At 37.1% G+C, this 18,046-nt stretch overlaps 1 protein-coding gene across 1 annotated transcript in view; it reads left to right on the forward strand.

Annotated features, from left to right (window-relative positions):
• The window catches only part of ERCC6L2 (ERCC excision repair 6 like 2), a 149,600-nt gene that overhangs the window by 67,510 nt on the left and 64,044 nt on the right, over nucleotides 1-18,046 (forward strand). The window contains exon 12 of the mRNA XM_052645131.1: nucleotides 12,502-12,597. Within this exon, the coding sequence (XP_052501091.1) occupies nucleotides 12,502-12,597 (96 nt within the window). The remainder of the gene's footprint in view (nucleotides 1-12,501; nucleotides 12,598-18,046) is intronic.

The following is an 18,046-nucleotide window of genomic DNA, read 5'->3' on the forward strand; positions in this document are numbered from 1 at the left end:
ACCCTTATGGCAGAAAGTGAAGAGGAACTAAAAAGCCTCTTGATGAAAGTAAAAGAGGAGAGTGAAAAAGTTGGCTTAAAGCTCAACATTCAGAAAATGAAGATCATGCCATCCGGTCCCATCACTTCATGGGAAATAGATGGGGAAACAGTGGAAACAGCGTCAGAGTTCATTTTCTTGGGCTCCAAAATCACTGCAGATGGTGACTGAAGCCATGAAATTAAAAGACGTTTACTCCTTGAAAGAATAGTTACGATCAACCTAGATAGTATATTCCAAAGCAGAGACATTACTTTGCCGACTAAGGTCCATCTAGTCAAGGCTGTGGTTTTTTCAGTAGTCATGTATGGTTGTGAGAGTTGGACTGTGAAGAAGGCTGAGCGCCGAAGAATTGATGCTTTTGAACTGTGGTGTTGGAGAAGACTCTTGAGAGTCCCTTGGACTGCAAGGAGATCCAACCAGTCCATTCTGAAGGAGATCAGCCCTGGGATTTCTTTCAAAGGAATGATGCTAAAGCTGAAACTCCAATACTTTGGACACCTCATGTGAAGAGTTGACTCACTGGAAAAGACTCTGATGCTGGGAGGGATTGGGGGCAGGTGGAGAAGGGGACGGCAGAGGATGAGATGGCTGGATGGCATCACTGACTCGATGGACGCGAGTCTGAGTGAACTCCTGGAGCTGGTGATGGACAGGGAAGCCTGGCGTGCTGCGATTCATGGGGTTGCAAAGAGTCGGACACAACTGAGCGACTGAACTGTACTGAACTGATCTATCTTAAAGCAGCCAAGAATATTCAGTGGGGGAAAAAGTCTTTTCAGTAAGTGATGTTGGGAAAATCGGACAGATAGATGTCAGAGAGTGAAAGTAGACTCTTTTCTAATGCCAGATACAAAAATAAATGCAAAGTGGATTAAACATTTAATGTTAGACCTAAAACCATAAAACTCCTAGAAGAAAATATAAGCAGTGAGCTCTTTGGCATTGATCTTTGTAACGTTTTTTGAATCTTTCTGAGCGAGGACAGTAAGAACAAAAATAAACATGTGACTACATCAAACTAAAGAGCTTTGGCACAGTGGAGGAAACTATCAACAAAAGAAAAAGGCAGCCTACTGAATGGGAGAAGATTGTAAATGATATGTTCAATAAGGGGTTAATATCCAATATATATAAGGAACTCATAAAACTCAGTATAAAAAAGCCAAATAATCCAAGAAATCAGCAGAGGTCCTAAATAGATATATTTCCAAAGAAGACATGCAGATGGCCAACAGGCCCATGATGAGGTGCTCAGCATCACTAATCATCAGGGAAATGCAGCTCAAACCAGAGAGATAGCACCTCACACCTGTCAGGGTAACTTTTACCAAAAAAAAACAAAACACAGATAACAGTTGTTGTTGAGGAGATGGGGAAAAGGCAACCATTCTGCACTGTTGGTGGGAATCTACGCTAATACAGTCACTGTGAAAACCAGTATGGAGGTTCCTCAAAAAATTAAAAGTACAATTGGCATACAACCTAGCAATTTCACTTTTGGTCATTTATCTAAAGAAAATGAAAAACACTAATTTGAATAGATATATATATGTTCAAAGCAGCAGTATATATAATAACTATGATACAGATGCAACCTAAGTGTCTATTGATAAATGAAATGGATAATGATTATACACACATACATAGATATATTTACATATATATATATATATATATATATATACACATACACAGTGGAATATTACTTAGCCATAAAAAGGATGAAATCTTGTCCTTTGTGACAACATGGGTGAATCTACAGTGTATAATCTAAGTGAAATAAATCAGATGGAGAAAGACAAGTACTATATGATTTCACTTACATACAGCATCTAAAAATAAAAGGGTAAACATAGCAAAATAGACTCAGATACAGAGAACAGGCTACTGGTTGCTCAAAGGGAAGGAGTAGGGAAGGGGTTAAAAGGTACAGGGGATTGAGAGGGTCAAAATAAAAAAGTCATGTGGATATAGCGTACAGCATAGGAATATACTCAAATTTTTAAAAGGTCTTCCTTATATTTTTCAAATCTGGCTGATCATTGATATATATTTTTTGTTTTTTATGGTTTCTAGCTTTTATTTCTTTAGTAGTTTTAGTCATTTTTTAAAATGTCTTTTTGAATGGCATTTTTACTCCATTTAACTCCTATTTTGGGGGGATGCTAATCCTTCTGTTTGTTCTTCCCTCTGGCTCTTGCTCATGGAAGATGGTTTCTTCACACATTTTGTAATTTTTTATTTTGAGCTTATCTTCCTCTGTTAATCCTTAGGAGACTGGTTGTAGGAGTTCTCCATTACTGTGGTTTTACTTTGACTTCTCTGTTAGGTATCCCAACCAGGGCACGAGAAGTTTTGGATTCCTGTTTTCCTGTGACTGAATTCAAAGAATGATTTGTTACCTAAGTCCTTACATTTGTTACATAAAGAACTTTACAAAATATAATAAATACATTCATCAGCTGTATTTTTCAAAAGAGATACACTCAGTTTTTGTTTTGTTTTTCTCGTTTTGCAGAAATTTATGTTTAATTTCTGGCTGTTGAAACAAAAGACTTTCACACTGGCTCAGTTCATTATTTTTGCCAGAATCCTAATTCTTCATTATCTTTTAGTTTATCAACAGGTTGGACTTTGTGTTATGTTAAAGGGAAATTTAGTTTTCTTTTACTTCCCCCTCCACATTTTCCCAGAGAAGGTGATGGCACCCCACTCCAGTACTCTTGCCTGGAAAATCCCATGGACGGAGGAGCCTGGTAGGCTGCAGTCCATGGGATCACGAAGAGTTGGACATGACTAAGCAACTTCACTTTCACTTTTCACTTTCCTGCATTGGAGAAGGAAATGGCAACCCACTCCAGTGTTCTTGCCTGGAGAATCCCAGGGACGGGGGAGCCTGGTGGGCTGCCGTCTATGGGGTCACACAGAGTCAGACACGACTGAAGCAACTTAGCAGCAGCCCCGTTTTCCATGTAGTCTTTATTCTTTTTATTTTTTGTCTATTAATTAATTTTTAGCCTTAAATAATATACTTTAATTTTTGACTTTTAGTCCAGCAACTTTCTACAGTATCTTCTAAGTACTTGTAATGTGTGCTGTTAACATTGGCACACATCCACCGTTTCTTCTACTTTTGTCATCTGTCTATATTATCTCTCAGCTATTTTAACGAATAACTTTGTATGCCAGAATATATAGAAAATAAATTTCATGTATTTCTTAATATCAAAAATGTCTTTTATGTGATCTCTCATGTAATTGCTTTGGCCAACTGTAGAGAATTTCTTTTCAGATCTTTGTAGGTATTCAGTTCAGTTCAGTTGCTCAGTCTTGTCCAACTCTTTGCGACCCCATGGCTACAATCACCATCTACAGTGATTTTAGAGCCCCCCAAAATAAAGTCTGACACTGCTTCCACTGTTTCCCGGTCTGTTTCCCATGAAGTGATGGGACCAGATGCCATGATCTTCGTTTTCTGAATGTTGAGCTTTAAGCCAACTTTTTCACTCTCTTCTTTCACTTTCATCAAGAGGCTCTTTAGTTCCTCTTCACTTTCTGCCATAAGGGTGGTGTCATCTGCATATCTGAAGTTACTGATATTTCTCCCGGTAATCTTGATTCCAGCATGTGCTTCTTCCAGCCCAGCGTTTCTCATGATGTACTCTGCATAGAAGTTAAATAAGCAGGGTGACAATATACAGCATTGATGTACTCCTTTTCCTATTTGGAACCAATCTGTCAAAATCGCAGGAGATGGTGATTGCAGCCATGAAATTAAAAGATGCTTACTCCTTGGAAGGAAAGTTATGACCAACCTAGATAGCATATTCAAAAGCAGAGACATTACTTTGCCAACAAAGGTTCATCTAGTCAAGGCTATGGTTTTTCCAGTAGTCATGGATGGATATGAGAGTTGGACTGTAAAGAAAGCTGAGCGCCGAAGAATTGATGCTTTTGAACTGTGGTGTTGGAGAAGACTCTTGAGAGTCCCTTGGACTGCAAGGAGATCAGTCCTGGGTGTTCTTTGGAAGGAATGATGCTAAAGCTGAAGCTCCAATACTTTGGCCACCTCATGCGAAGAGTTAACTCATTGGAAAAGACTCTGATGCTGGCAGGGATTGGGAGCAGGAGGAGAAGGGGACAACAGGATGAGATGGCTGGATGGCATCACTGACTCGATGGATGTGAGTTTGAGTGAACTCTGGGAGTTCATGATGGACAGGGAGGCCTGGCGTGCTGCAGTTCACGGGGTCGCAAAGAGTCGGACACGACTGAGTGACTGAACTGAACTGAACTGAACTGAACCACAGCACGCCAGGCCTCCCTGTCCATCACCAACTTCCGGAGTTCACTCAAACTCATGTCCATTGAATCGGTGATGCCATCCAACCATCTCATCCTCTGTTGTCCCCTCCTTCTCCTGCCTTCAATCTTTCCCAGCGTCAGGGTCTTTTTAAATGAGTCAGCTCTTCGCATCAGGTGGTCAAAATATTGGAGTTTCAGCTTCAACATCAGTCCTTCCAATGAATATTCAGGACTGATCTCCTTTAGAATGGACTGGTTGGATCTCCTTGCAGTCCAAGGGACTTTCAAGCATCTTCTCCAACACCACAGCTCAAAAGCATCAATTCTTCTATGCTCAGCTTTCTTCACAGTCCAACTCTCACATCCATACATGACTACTGGAAAAACCATAGCCTTGACTAGATGGACCTTTGTTGGCAAAGTAATGTCTCTTCTTTTGAATATGCTATCTATGTTGATCATAACTTTCCTTCCAAAGGGTAAGCATCTTATAATTTCATGGCTGCAGTCACCATCTACAGTGATTTTGGAGCCCCCCAAAATAAAGTCAGCTACTGTTTCCCCATCTACTTGCCATGAAGTGATGGGACCGGATGCCATGATCTTAGTTTTCTGAATGTTGAGCTCTAAGCCAACTTTTTCACTCTCCTCTTTCACTTTCGTCAAGAGGCTCTTTGGTTCTTCAACATTGTTTTCTGGTATTTAGTATTTCTGAAATTTTGTCTAATGCCAATCAACCTGTTTTAGTCTGAAATTTCACAGTGATATTTGACTCTTTTATAAATTAATTAAAAATTAATTGATTATTTTTGGTTGTGCTGAGTCTTTTGGTTGCTGCATGGACCTGCTCTAGTTGCAGCATGAGGAGCTACTCTTCATTGTGGTACATGGGCTTCTCATTACAGTGGCTTCTTTTGTTGCAGAGCACAAACTCTAGGCACATGGGCTTCCATAGTTACAGTGTGCAGACTCTAGGATGCACAGGTTTCAGAGTTGTCAAGTGTGGCTCCGCAGTTGTGATGCATGGGCGTAGTAGCTCTGCAGCATGTGAAAGCTTCCCGGACGAGAGATTGAACCCATGTACCCTGCATTGACAGGCAGATTCTTACCCACTGTACCACCATGGAAGTCTGATATTCGAGTCTTGATGTGAGTTTTTGTTCGTTTATTTTGCTGGGTGTGATCTGAAGGCTTGTATTTCTGAACTCTGGAAGGTTCTCTTTGATTATTTCTTTGACAGTGGCTTCTCTTCAGTTTTCTCTAGTGTCTCTCCTGGTCACTAGGTTATCTGATTTTAGTGTTCCTACAATGATTCCTTTTGCAGGGAGGACAGAGTTGCACTGCGTAGCTTGCAGAATCTTAGTTCCCCAAACAGGGATAAACACAGGCCCTTAGCAGTGAAAGCTCGGAGTCCTAACCACTGGACCACCAGGGAATTCCCCTAGAATGATTCTTTAAACCTGTGAACCTTGATCTCTTACTTTGTGTTTTTATCTTTCTTGGATCTATTGCTGAAAAAAATGGCATTTTCCAATTTTATTATTTTATTTTAAATAACTAATTTTTGTCTTTTAACTTATGTATTTATTTTTTTGCTTTAAACTCTCATTCTGTGAATCTTTATTCGGGAATGTGAATACCTTAAAGCTTAGCTTTCCATAATCATCTCATTCAGTTCATCAAAGGAGAGTTTTCTGGCATTTTTCCTTGGGTTGGAATTTTTATTGGAATCACTGAATTTATAAACGACTTTGTGTAGAAAAATGACATTTTAATGCTTTTGAACCTTCCTATCTCTGAGCATGGTATTGGTTAAATATATTTAGGCTTCTCGGTAAGTGAATAGTTTATTTGACCTTTTAAAACAGATATTTATTTGGCTATGCCAGGTCTTTGTTGTGGCATGCAGTATCTTCGATCTTCATATGGCATGCAGGATTTATATAATAGTTAATACATAACAATAAAATTTAATTCATTGATGGCATTTTTGTGTAACATTAAGATATGGTTAAATATAATTTTTATATATTTTTGATACAAAATAGAACATGAAAGACCTAAGGAATGAATGTTGATTGCATGTTGATTATGGGTTTGTCTTAATACCATTTCTCAGGTTGAAAAGAACTATATTCTTTTTGTATTTTATTGCTTCAGGAGTAAGCTTTTGCGCTTAGCCATATGAGAGGAGTGACAGGTTTGAAAATGTTTGCAGTTCTGAATTGTATTATCATCAAATAGAGAATCATCTCGTCTCTAGAGACAGAGTTTAGAGATTCTTTTTTTCTCTAAAAGAAATATTGCCTCTGAATTAACTTGGACAGTCTTCAAAGTATCTTTGAAGATTGTTACGTCAACTAGTGGTGACCTTCCTGTGGCTTATTTAGGACATCTGAGGTAAATTCATGTCACAACTTACTGAACAGTTGACTAGACTACTTTTGGTGTTAAATGTTAGAAAATATTTCTTACTCTCCAATTTTATTTTAATCATAACTAGTTGATTTTTCACATAATAGTCTAATTATGTAATCTTATGAACCTTGATTTTTCAAAAAGTTCCCCATCACAATAGTAGACAGTAAACTTCTAACTTTTCTTCTGCTTGTTTGGCATCTAAATCACCTACTCCCCTAATTTACTTATTTTTAGAATTTTTTCCAAACCTTACTGTTTATCCCACCTCATTCCTTTCTTTGAGTTTAAGTCTCTGTGATAACTTTTTGCTGTTGCCTCTAATAAGTTATTTTCCAAAGGAGCTAATTCAATTTCTATTGAATACTGAACCTTAAGTCAGAATACCTGGGTTTGAATCCAGACGCTAGCCACTTCAATGACTTTTAAGCAAGTAAATTAATATTTCTGATTCTCAATTTTCTCATCTGTAAAATGAGAATAATAGCTCATAGAACTGTGTTGAGGATGAAAGTATAGGATATATGAAAATTTCTAGCACCATTCCTGGTATATAGTAGATGCTGTATAAATATTCATTTCTTTCTATTTTGATAGAAACTGTGTAAGAGAAGACCATTAAGATTTTCTCTCCCCAGATGAATAGTATCTAGTATAAAGATTCTGAAAAGGGAAAAACAGCAAGAGAAAGCCTCAGTGTAAGGCTTTGAAGGTTGAGATTAGCAAAGTGTAGAATATAAAGAAAACTGATTTTATTCTTGAATTTTAAGTTTTACTTTTTAAAAATACAGAATTTTATGATCATTATAAATAATTGCTAAATGTAGGGTATTTAGACACCAAAATTCAAAATATGAGAGGATAACAGTTGTTATTAGGTAAAATCTAAAAAGCTGTAGGCAGCTGAAATCTTTAAATCAGTAGACAAACATTTTATTATTAAGTTTTGCTAGATATATTTAGAAAAAAAATCTTTATAAATAAATTCATTCCAGAATGAATTCTTTGTCTTCTGATATGTTTTGGCTGGTAGAAAAATGAATTTGTCAGATCCATTAAATAATTTCTTATTTTTAAAACTGTCAAAATACGCATATATCTTTTGTGGCATCTTTTCACTGTATATTTTAAAGAGAGGTCAAATTAAATGAAGACAAAACTTTGACTCTCCAAAGAATTGAGAAGTTTTAAATAGAGGAATGGCATACTTAGTTTTCTCTGCAAGTGTGCTCAGTAGCTTAGTCATGTCCGACTCTTTGTTACCCCCCTGGACTGTAGCCCACTAGGCTCCTCTATCCATGGGATTTTTCCAGGCAAGAATACTAGAGTGGGTTGTCATTTCTTCCTCCAGGGAATCTTCTTGACTCAGGGATCAAACCTGCATTTCCAGTGTCTCCTGCATTGTCAGGCAGATTCTTTACCACTGGGCCACCTGGAAAGCCCCTAGTTTTCTATATTCTGTGCTTAAAATTATTTTATGTAATATGGGAATGGATCTGAGGTCAAAGGTAAGGGAAGACTGGAGGCCAGTGAAGTAATACATACAGGTATGATGTCAAGGTTTGAAATAGGGGGAAGGGAAAATAGAAATGAAGAAGGGACTCATGAAAAAGAAAAAAAAAAAAACTTTTTTGAGATAAATCTGATAGAACTGGATATTGGTTGGCTCTTTGAGTAGTTTTATCTTGCTTCTAAGTCTGTTGGTGACAGTCTATTAACTGTCCTTAGTCTGACAGTGTCATGATTTCCCTTTCAGTCTTGAAGGGTGTTTTCACTGGATATAAAATTTTGTGGTGATAGTGCTTTTAGCACTTGAATAATGCACTGCTTCCTCCTGGCCACCTTGGTTTCTAATGAGAAATCTACTGTTATTTGAATTTATGTTCCCTTAAAAGTAGAATGTTGATACAGTTTCTCTCTGATTGCTTACAAGAGTTTGTCTTCTGTCTGTGGAAGTTTAATTACACTATATCTAAATACAGTTTTCTGTGGGTTTATCATTTTGGAGTTCATGCAATTTTTGCATTCTATAGGTTTATCTTCCCCAAATTTGGGAAGTTTTCAGCTGTATTTCTTCCAGTACCTTTTCATTCAGTGTTACTCTCTCTTTTCTCTTGGGACTACTATGATACAAGTATTAGCTCTTTTATTACTGTCCCTCAGGCCTCTAAGAAGTCTTTTTTCCTGGACGTTTCCTTTCTGTTGTGTAGACTGGGCAAATAATATTGACCTGCTCCTATGTTTATTGATTCTGTTGTCTGTCATCTCCACTGTAGTATCAAATCCAACCAGCAAGTTTTGTTATTCAGTTATTTTTCAGTTCTAAAGTGTTTTTTTTGGTATCCTCTCTTTCTTTGCTGAGACTTAATATTTTTAATTTGTTTCAAGCATATTTCAAGCATTTTTGAAGCATTTTTATTGTGGCTGCATTTAAATCCTTGTCAGATGATTCGAACATCTGATTCTTTGCAGTGTTGTCAAATATTAATTGCCTTTTCTCATAAAAATTGAGGGTTTCTTAGATCTTGGTGAGAGTAGTAATTTTTTATTGTATACTCGATGCTTTGAGTATTATGTTATGAGACTGTGTATCTTATTTAAAACTTCTGTTTTAGCCAGACACCATGCCAGCCACATTAGATTAGAAATCCATGTCTCTTGCTTGGCCTATGTTGTTATCCTGAGATTGAGGCACTTTATTGCTACTTCTGCATGGCTTTCCTCATACCACAGAGGGGACCTTGGTTATAGCTTGACAGAAGTCAAAAGTTCGAGCTCCTTTATCAGTCTTCCCTGATACCACCTGAATGAGAATGAGAGGCACCTCTTTACTGTCAGGCAAAGGTGGTAATTTAGTCTCCCCACTCAGCCTTGGATGACGAAGTTAGGGTTAGGGCCACAGATTTTTTTTTTTCTATGGTGTTTGCAATAATAGGCTGGTTATTGTCTTCAGTTTCCTGTCTTAAAACTCTATGCCTTCCCTGCTTCTTTGCCTAAAGGAAGAGGCTTTTCTTAGGTTTCTTTTCTTTTCTTTTTTTTTTTTTTTGGTCTGTTGACTGCTCTTGGCACTTCCAGTTCACTGGCTTCTCCCAAGGAACTTCCCAGGTGACTCAGACAGTAAAGAATCTGCCTGCAATGCAAGAGACCTGGGTTCGATCCCTGGGTCGAGAAGATTTCCCTGGAGAAGGGCATGGAAACCCACTCTGGTATTCCAATCTGGGATATATTAGGCAGAAATACAGCCAGAAAACTCACTGCCATGTTGTTCCTCTTGTGGTCTGTAACCATTCTGTATTCCCTCCAGCTTTCATAATCTTGTGTTTCATTTTATATATAATGTCCAAGGTTTTCAACTGCACTTAGAGAAATAAAGACAAGTACATTTTTTAAGTGTGTATATTTATTTAGCTAGAGTAAATTAGCAGTTTTTAAAAGTTATGTTAGGAAAATCATAGATAATAATATTTGAGTATCCAAAAAATGTAGAAACAAAAAATGTAAACTCCAAAAAATGTAGCACAGCCTACTTAAATGAGCTCTAATGCTCAAATTTCTTAGAAATATTCTGTTACTCCTGTTGTTCAGTCACTAAGTCATGTCCAGCTCTTTGCAACCCCATGGACTGCAACACGCCAGGCTCTCCTGTCCTTCACTGTCTCCCAGAGTTTGCCGAGATGCGTGTGCATTGAGTCAGTGATGGTCCCTAAACATCTCATCCTCTGCTTCCCCCTTCTTTTGCCTTCAGTCTTTCCCAGAATCAGGATCTTCTCCAGTGAGTTATCTCTGTGCATCAGTTGGCCAAAGTATTGGAGCATCTACTTCAGAATCAGTCCTTCCAGTGAATATTCAGGGTTGATTTCCTTTAGGATTGACTGGTCAGATCTCCTTGTAGTTCCAAGGACTCTCAAGAGTCTTCTCCAGTGCCACAATTCAAAAGCATCAATTATTTGGTGCTCAGCCTTCTTTATGCTCCAGCTCTCATATCCATACATGACTATCGGAAAAACTATAGCTTTGACTATAAGGACCTTTGCTGGCAAAGTGATTTCATTGCTTTTTAACATACTGTCTGGGTCTGTTATAGCTTCCTTCCAAGGAGCAAGCGTCTTCTAATTTCATGGTTGCAGTCACTGTCCGTGGTAATTTTGGAGCCCAAGAAAAGAAAATTTGTCACTGCTTCCACTTTTTACCCTTCTGTTTGCTGTGAATTCATGAGACTGTATGCTGTGATCTTAGTATTTGAATGATGAGTTTTAAGCCAGTTTTTTCACTCTCTTCTTTCACCCTCAAAAAGAGGCTGTCTTTAGTTCCTCTTCACTTTATGCCATTAGAGTGGTATCATCTGCATATGTGAGGTTGTTGATATTTCTCCTGGCAATCTTGATTCCAGCTTGAGCTTCATCCAGCCCAGCATTTCACATCAGGTAATCTGCATAGCAGGGTGACAATACAGAGCTTTGTCATACTCCTTTCCCAGTTTTGAACCAGTCCGTTGTTCCATGGCTGGTTCTAACAGTTGCTTCTTGACCTACATATAGGTTTCTCAGGAGACAGGTAAGGTGGTCTGGTATTCCCATCTCTAAGAATTTCCATTGTTTGCTGTGATCCACACAGTCAAAGGCTTTAGCATAGTCATTGAAGCACAAATTGATGTTTTTCTGGATTTTCCTTACTTTCTCTATGATCCAACAAATGTTAGCAATTTGATCTCTGGTTCCTCTGCCTTTTCTAAACCCAGCTTGTACATCTGGAAGTTCTCAGTTCATATACTGCTGAAGCCTAGCTTGTAGGATTTTGAGTATAAGCTTGCTAGCATGTGAACTGAGCACAGTTTTATGGCAGTTTGAACATTCTTTGGCATTGCCCTTCTTTGAGATTGAAATGAAACCTGACCTTTTCTAGTCCTGTGGGCACTGTTGAGTATTCCAAATTTGCTGACATCCTGAGTGTAGCATTTTAACACCATCATCTTTTAGGATTTGAAATCGCTCAGCTATAATTCCATTATGTCCACTAGCTTTGCTCTTAGTAATGCTTCATAAGGCCCACTTGACTTCATACTCCAGTATGTCTGGCTCTAGGTGAGTGACCATACCTTTGTGGTTTTCTGGGTCATTAAGATCTTTTTTGTGTAGTTCTCTATGTTCTTGCCACCTCTTCTTAATCTCTTCTGCTTCTGTCAGGTCCTTACTATTTCTGTCCTTTATCCTGTCCATTCTTGCATGAAATGTTCCCTTGTTATCTCGTTTTCTTGAAGAGATCTCCACTCTTTCTCATTTTGTTGTTTTCTTCTGTTTGTTTGCATTGTCCATTTGAGAAGGCCTTCTTATCTCTCTGTGCCCTTCTCTGGAACTCTGCATTCACTTGAGTATATCTTTCCCTTTTTCCTTTGCTTTTCCCTTCTCTTCTTTTCTTATCTATTTGTAAAGCCTCCTCAGACAACCATTTTGCCTTCTTGCATTACTTTTTCTTTGGGATGGTTTTGATCACTGCCTCCTGTACAGTGTTATGATCCTCTGTCCATAGTTCTTCAGGAATATTCTAGAGTGGTACCAAAAAAAAAAAAAATGTTCCATAGCAATTTTCCTTGTGGCATATTTGTGTTTTAATTACCTTACTTTTATAATGTTAATGTAATATTATATTTATTTTGTTATAGAAACCTGGCATCATTGAGTTACAGAGCAAAATTTGTTTTTACTGTTTTAATGTGCTTTTTTTCTAAATTTACTCCAGGGCTGGTGGACTAGGCCTTAATTTTGTTGGTGCCAATGTGGTTGTATTATTTGACCCTACATGGAATCCAGCCAATGATCTTCAAGCAATTGACAGGTACAATAGTGACAAACTTTGATGTGACCTGTAAAAGCTTTAATCTAAAAATGCTCCTGAATCTTTTAGGTTGCCTGTAATGTGACTGTGATTAGAAGATAAGGAAACCATTGTAAAATTTTTTTTTAACTTTTGTTTACGATAACTGAACTTTTAAATCCAAATGGCAGGCTGTTAGTCATTTATTTCCCCTCCATCTCAAGATCTCATTATTGGAACAAGATTAATTTAGAAGAGAGAATAAATCCCTACTCCTGCAGGAAAGTCGAAAAGGCCACTACTGGTAGACCAGAAGTTTTAAGAAACTCATGAAAGAATTTTTATGATGAAGGGACCAGCAGAGAAAAGCCACAATCCAAAGTCAATAGGAGAGCATAGAGAATTTTCAAGCATGGGATCAGCAACTTCAGGATATGAGAGTAGACCAGAGTACATCATTCCAGGAGATTAATGTGCTGACTCTAAAACAGATTCCTGTCCCATACTTTGTACATAAAGAGGGATTAACCTATAACATGTGCTTCTTGATCAAAACTGAAAGAATCATTTCATAAATTTTATAAATAAGTGGGAAATCAGACTGACAAAATATTCTTACAGTGGTTGTTTGCACCAGATCATAAAGCATGGAAACCCAGCTTTCTTAAACAGTCCATTTCATCATTGTCTGAAAGTTTTCTGAATACAGTTCTTTTACCTCCTTAGTTAAATTTATTTCTAGATATTTTACCCTTTTTGATACAATTGTAAATGGGGTTTTATTATTTCTCTAATAGAGCATTGTTAATATATAGAATGCAACAGACTTCTGTATATTACTTTTGTATTCTGCAGCTTTACCAGATTCACTGATGAGCTCTAATATTTTTTTTTTCTTGCATCTTTAGGATTTTCTGTATATAGTGTCATCATGTAGAAACACTGAGTTTTACTTCTTCCCCTCTAACTTGGGTATGAGTATGTTGTTAGCTGTGGGCTTATCATATATGGCCTTTTTTATATTGGGGCATGTTCCCTCTATTTTCAGTTTCTTGGGTTTTTTTAATCATAAATGGATATTAAATTTTGTTGAAAGCTTTTTCCACATTTAAGATAATATAACTTTTATTCTTCTATATGTTAACATGGTATATCACATCAATTGATTTGCAGATACTGAATCCCTTGCATCCCTGGGATAAAATCTCACTTGATCATGACGTATGATCCTTTTAATGTGTTTTTGAATTTCAGTTTGTTGAAGATTTTTGCTTCTGTGTTCATCAGTGATATTACCTGTGATTTTTATGATATCTGTCTGGTTTTGGTATCAGGGCAATGCTGACCTCATAGAATGAGTTCAAAATGAGATTAGTTTGAGAAAGATAGTGTTAACTCTTCTCTGAATGTTGAATTCATCTGTGAAGCTGTCTGGTCCTAGACTTTGTTGTTGGTAGTTTTTTGATTACCAATTCAATATTGTTACTATTAATTAGTCTTAAAAATTTCTATTTGTTCATGGTTCAATCTTGAGATTCATTTCTAGTAATTTGTTCATTTCTTAGTTATTCACTTTATTGGTGTATAATTGTTTTTAGTAATCTTTTACAATCCTTTGTATTTCTGTGATGTCAGTTGTGACTTCTCCATTTTCATTTCTGATTTTATTGATTTTAGTTTTCTGTCTTTTTTTCTTGAAGAATCTGGCTAAATTAATTCTTGTTACCTTTTGAAGAACCAGCTCGTAGTTTCATTGATCTGTTCAGATTTTTTAGTCTCTATGTCATTTATTTCTGCTCTGATGTTTATTTCTTTCCTTCACTAACTTTCAGTTTTGTTCTTTTTCTAGTTCCTTGAGGTGTAAGTTAAGTTTAGTTTGTTCATTTGGGTTTTTTCCCCATTTCTCTTGTTTCTTGACAGAGGCTTGTAATGGTATAAGCCATGAAACTGCTCTTACTGAGTCCCATACATTTTGGATCATTGTGTTTCCATTTTCATTGTCTGCAGGTATATTTTTATTTGTCCATTGAGTTCTTCAGTGATTCATTGTTTTTTAAGAATGTATTGTTTAAACTCACATATTTGTGTTTTTGCAGATTTGTTTCAACTGGTTAATTTCTCGTCTCTATAGTTATGATCAGAAAAAGAGGCTTGATATCATTCCAATCTTAAATTTACTTGTTTTGTTGCCTAACATATGGTCTGTCCTGGACAGTATTCCAGGTGAACTTGAAAAAAAGGTCATTCTTCTGCTTTTGGATGAAATATTCTATCTTTATCTATTTAGTCCATCTGGTATAATATGTTGTTTAAGACCAGTGTTTCCTAATTCATTTTCTCTCTGGATGTTCACTAACCCCAGTAATGTCAGTGGGGTCTTAAAGCTCCCTACTATTAATGGTGCTACTATCAGTCTCCTTTTATGTCTGTTAATATTTGCTTTATGTATGTAGGTGCTCCTTTGCCAGATGCATATGCATTTACAATTGTTATACCTCCTTTTTAAATTGATCCCTTGGCTTTGTCACTTCTGCATTCTTTGCTTTAAAGTCTGTTTTCTCTGGTGTGTGTTGCTACCCCAGTTTTCTTTTCCTTTGCATTTGGAAGGAGTATCTTTTCCCGTCTCCTCAGTTTCAGTCAGCGTGTCTGTAACTCAAGAGTGAGCCTCCTGTAGGTAGCATATAGATGGCTCTTGTTTTTGTATCCATTCAGCCACTCTGTGTCTTTTGATTGCAGCATTTAGTCCATGTACTTTTAACGTAGTTCCTGATAGATATGTTCTCCTTTACATTTTCTTGTTTTGTGGTTGTTTCCGTAGTTCTTTTTTATTTCTTTCTTCTTCTGTTATCTTCTTTGTGATTTGATAGGTATATTTAGTGTTATGTTGATATTCCTTTCTCTTTTTTTCTGTTTGTTTAGATTTTTGGTTTGGGCTACTGTAAGATATAATATAGCACTCTATTTACAGGGCTTCCCTGATGGCTCAGTAGTAAAGAATTTGCCTGCCAAGGCACGAGATATGGGTTCGATCCCTGGGTCAAGAAGATTCCCTGGAGGAGAAAATGGCATCCCACTCCAGTATTCTTGCCTGGGAAATCCCATGGAGAGAAGGGAGCCTCCAGGCTACAGTCAAAGAGTCAGACATGACTTAGTGACTAAGCAACAACAACTGTCTGTGTATATGATTATTTTAAGTTGCTGATCTTTTAAGTTCACACACACACTTATCAACCCTAAATTTTTACTCCCCCCCCCCCAGAATGTTTATTATTTTTTACATCTTATTTTATATCTTTTTGTTTTGTGTGTCCCTTAACTACTTTTATGGATATACATAATGTTACTACTTTTGTCTTTTGATCTTCCTACCAGCTTTATACATGGTGGATTTACTACTTTTACTGTATATTTGCCTTTACCAGTGAGATTTTTTCCCTTCCGTAATTTTCATGTATCTAGTTGTGGCCTTTTCTTTTTCACGTAGAAGAGTTTCTGTAACATTTCTTGGAATTCAGTTAGTGGCACAGAACTCTTGACTTTTACTTATGTGTGAAACTTTTGATCTCTCCAGATCTATATGAAGCTTTGCTAATTGGAATATTCTTGCTTGTAGGTTTTCCCCTTTCATCACTTCAAGTATATTGTGTCACTCCCTTCTGGCCTGCACAGTTTCTCCACAATGCTCATAGCATTAGGGATTTGCTTTGGATATAACTTGTTGCTTTTCCTTTTTCTCTTTCTCTTTAATTTTTCACGTTTTAATTACACGTTTCTTGGTGTCCTCCTGTTTGGGTTGGTCCTGTTTGGAACTTTTTGTGCTTTCTGGACCTGAATATCTTTCCTTTTCCAAGTTAGGGAAGTTTTCAGTATTATGTCTTCAAATATGGCCTCTGTGCCTTTGTCTGGGACCCCTATAGTGTGAATGCTAGTATGTTTCATACAGTTCCAGAGGTCTCAAACTGTCCTTCTTAACTTTTTATTCTTTTTCTTTTTTCTGTTCAGCTTCAGTGATTTCCACAGCTGTGTCTGCCAGCTCACTGATCTTTTCTTCTGTATCATATGATCAACTGTTAATTCATTTTAGTATATTTTAAAGTTGTATTTTTTATTTTTATTATTGCAATATAACTGACATATAACATTATAGTGTTTTGTAAACAAAATATTACTGATTTATAGTATTATATTAGTTTTGGGTATATAGGTAGTGATTCAGTATTTTTACAGATTATACTTCATTGAAAGTTATTGTAAGACAATGGCTATAACTCCCTGCACTATGCAATATCTTCTTGTTGCTAATCTATTTTATATACAGTAGTTTGTATTTCTTAATCCCATTACCCTATCTTGTCCCTATCCCCTTCCCTGACCCCACTGGTAAGCACTTGTTTGTTTTCTATTCTGTAATTGTGTTTCTGTTTTCCTATATATGTATTCATTTGTTTTATTTCTTAGGTTCCACATCTAAATGATATTATATAGTATTTATCTTTCTCTGATTTAATTCACTAAGCATAATGTTCTCTAGGTTCATCCATGATGCTGTAATTGGCAGAATTCCATTCTTTTTTATGGCTGAGAAATAATCCATAGGAAAGCTATGACAGACTTAAACAGTGTGTTGAAAAGCAGAGACATTACTCTGCCTGCCCTGTATAGTCAGGGCTGTGGTCTTCCCAGTGGTCATGTATGGTTGTGAGAGCTGGACCATAAAGAAGGCAGAGCACCAAAGAATTGATGCCTTCAAACTATGGTGGAGAAGACTCCTGAAAGTCCCTTGGAGAGGAGGGAGATCAAACCAGTCAATCGTAAGGGAAATCAGCTTTGAATATTCGTTGGAAGGACTGATACTGAAGCTGAAGCTTCAGTTTTTTGGTCATCTGATGCGAACAGCCAACTCATTCGAAAGGTCCCTGGTGCTGGGAAAGATTGAGGGCAGAAGAAGAGGGCATCAGAGGATGAGATGGCTGGATGGCATCACTGATGCAATGGACATGAACTTGGCAAACTTCAGGAGATAGTGAGGGACAGGGAGGCCTGTTTTGCTGCAGTCCACGGGGTCACAAAGAGTTGGATATGACTGGGTGACTGAACGACAACAATAATCTATTCTTATATGTATACCACATCTTTATCCATTTGTATGTTGATGGACACTAGATTGCTTCCATATCTTGGCTATTGTAGTTAGTACTTCTATGGACATTGGAATGCGTGAATCTATTCAAATTAGTGTTTTCATTTTTTTAGATATATACACAAAAGTGGGATTGCTGGATCATATCATAGTTCTATTTTTAGTTTTTGGAGGAATCTCCATACTGTTTGCCATAGTAGCTGCACCGATTTACATTCCTACCAGTAGTGTACGGTGATTCCTTTTTTACTCCATCCTTGCTAACAGTTGTTTGTGGTTTTGTGATGACAGTTATCCTAAGACGTGATAGCTGATAGCTCATTGTGGCTT

Source organism: Budorcas taxicolor, chromosome 8, assembly GCF_023091745.1.
Source record: "Budorcas taxicolor isolate Tak-1 chromosome 8, Takin1.1, whole genome shotgun sequence".
In the NCBI taxonomy this organism is placed as follows: domain Eukaryota; kingdom Metazoa; phylum Chordata; class Mammalia; order Artiodactyla; family Bovidae; genus Budorcas; species Budorcas taxicolor.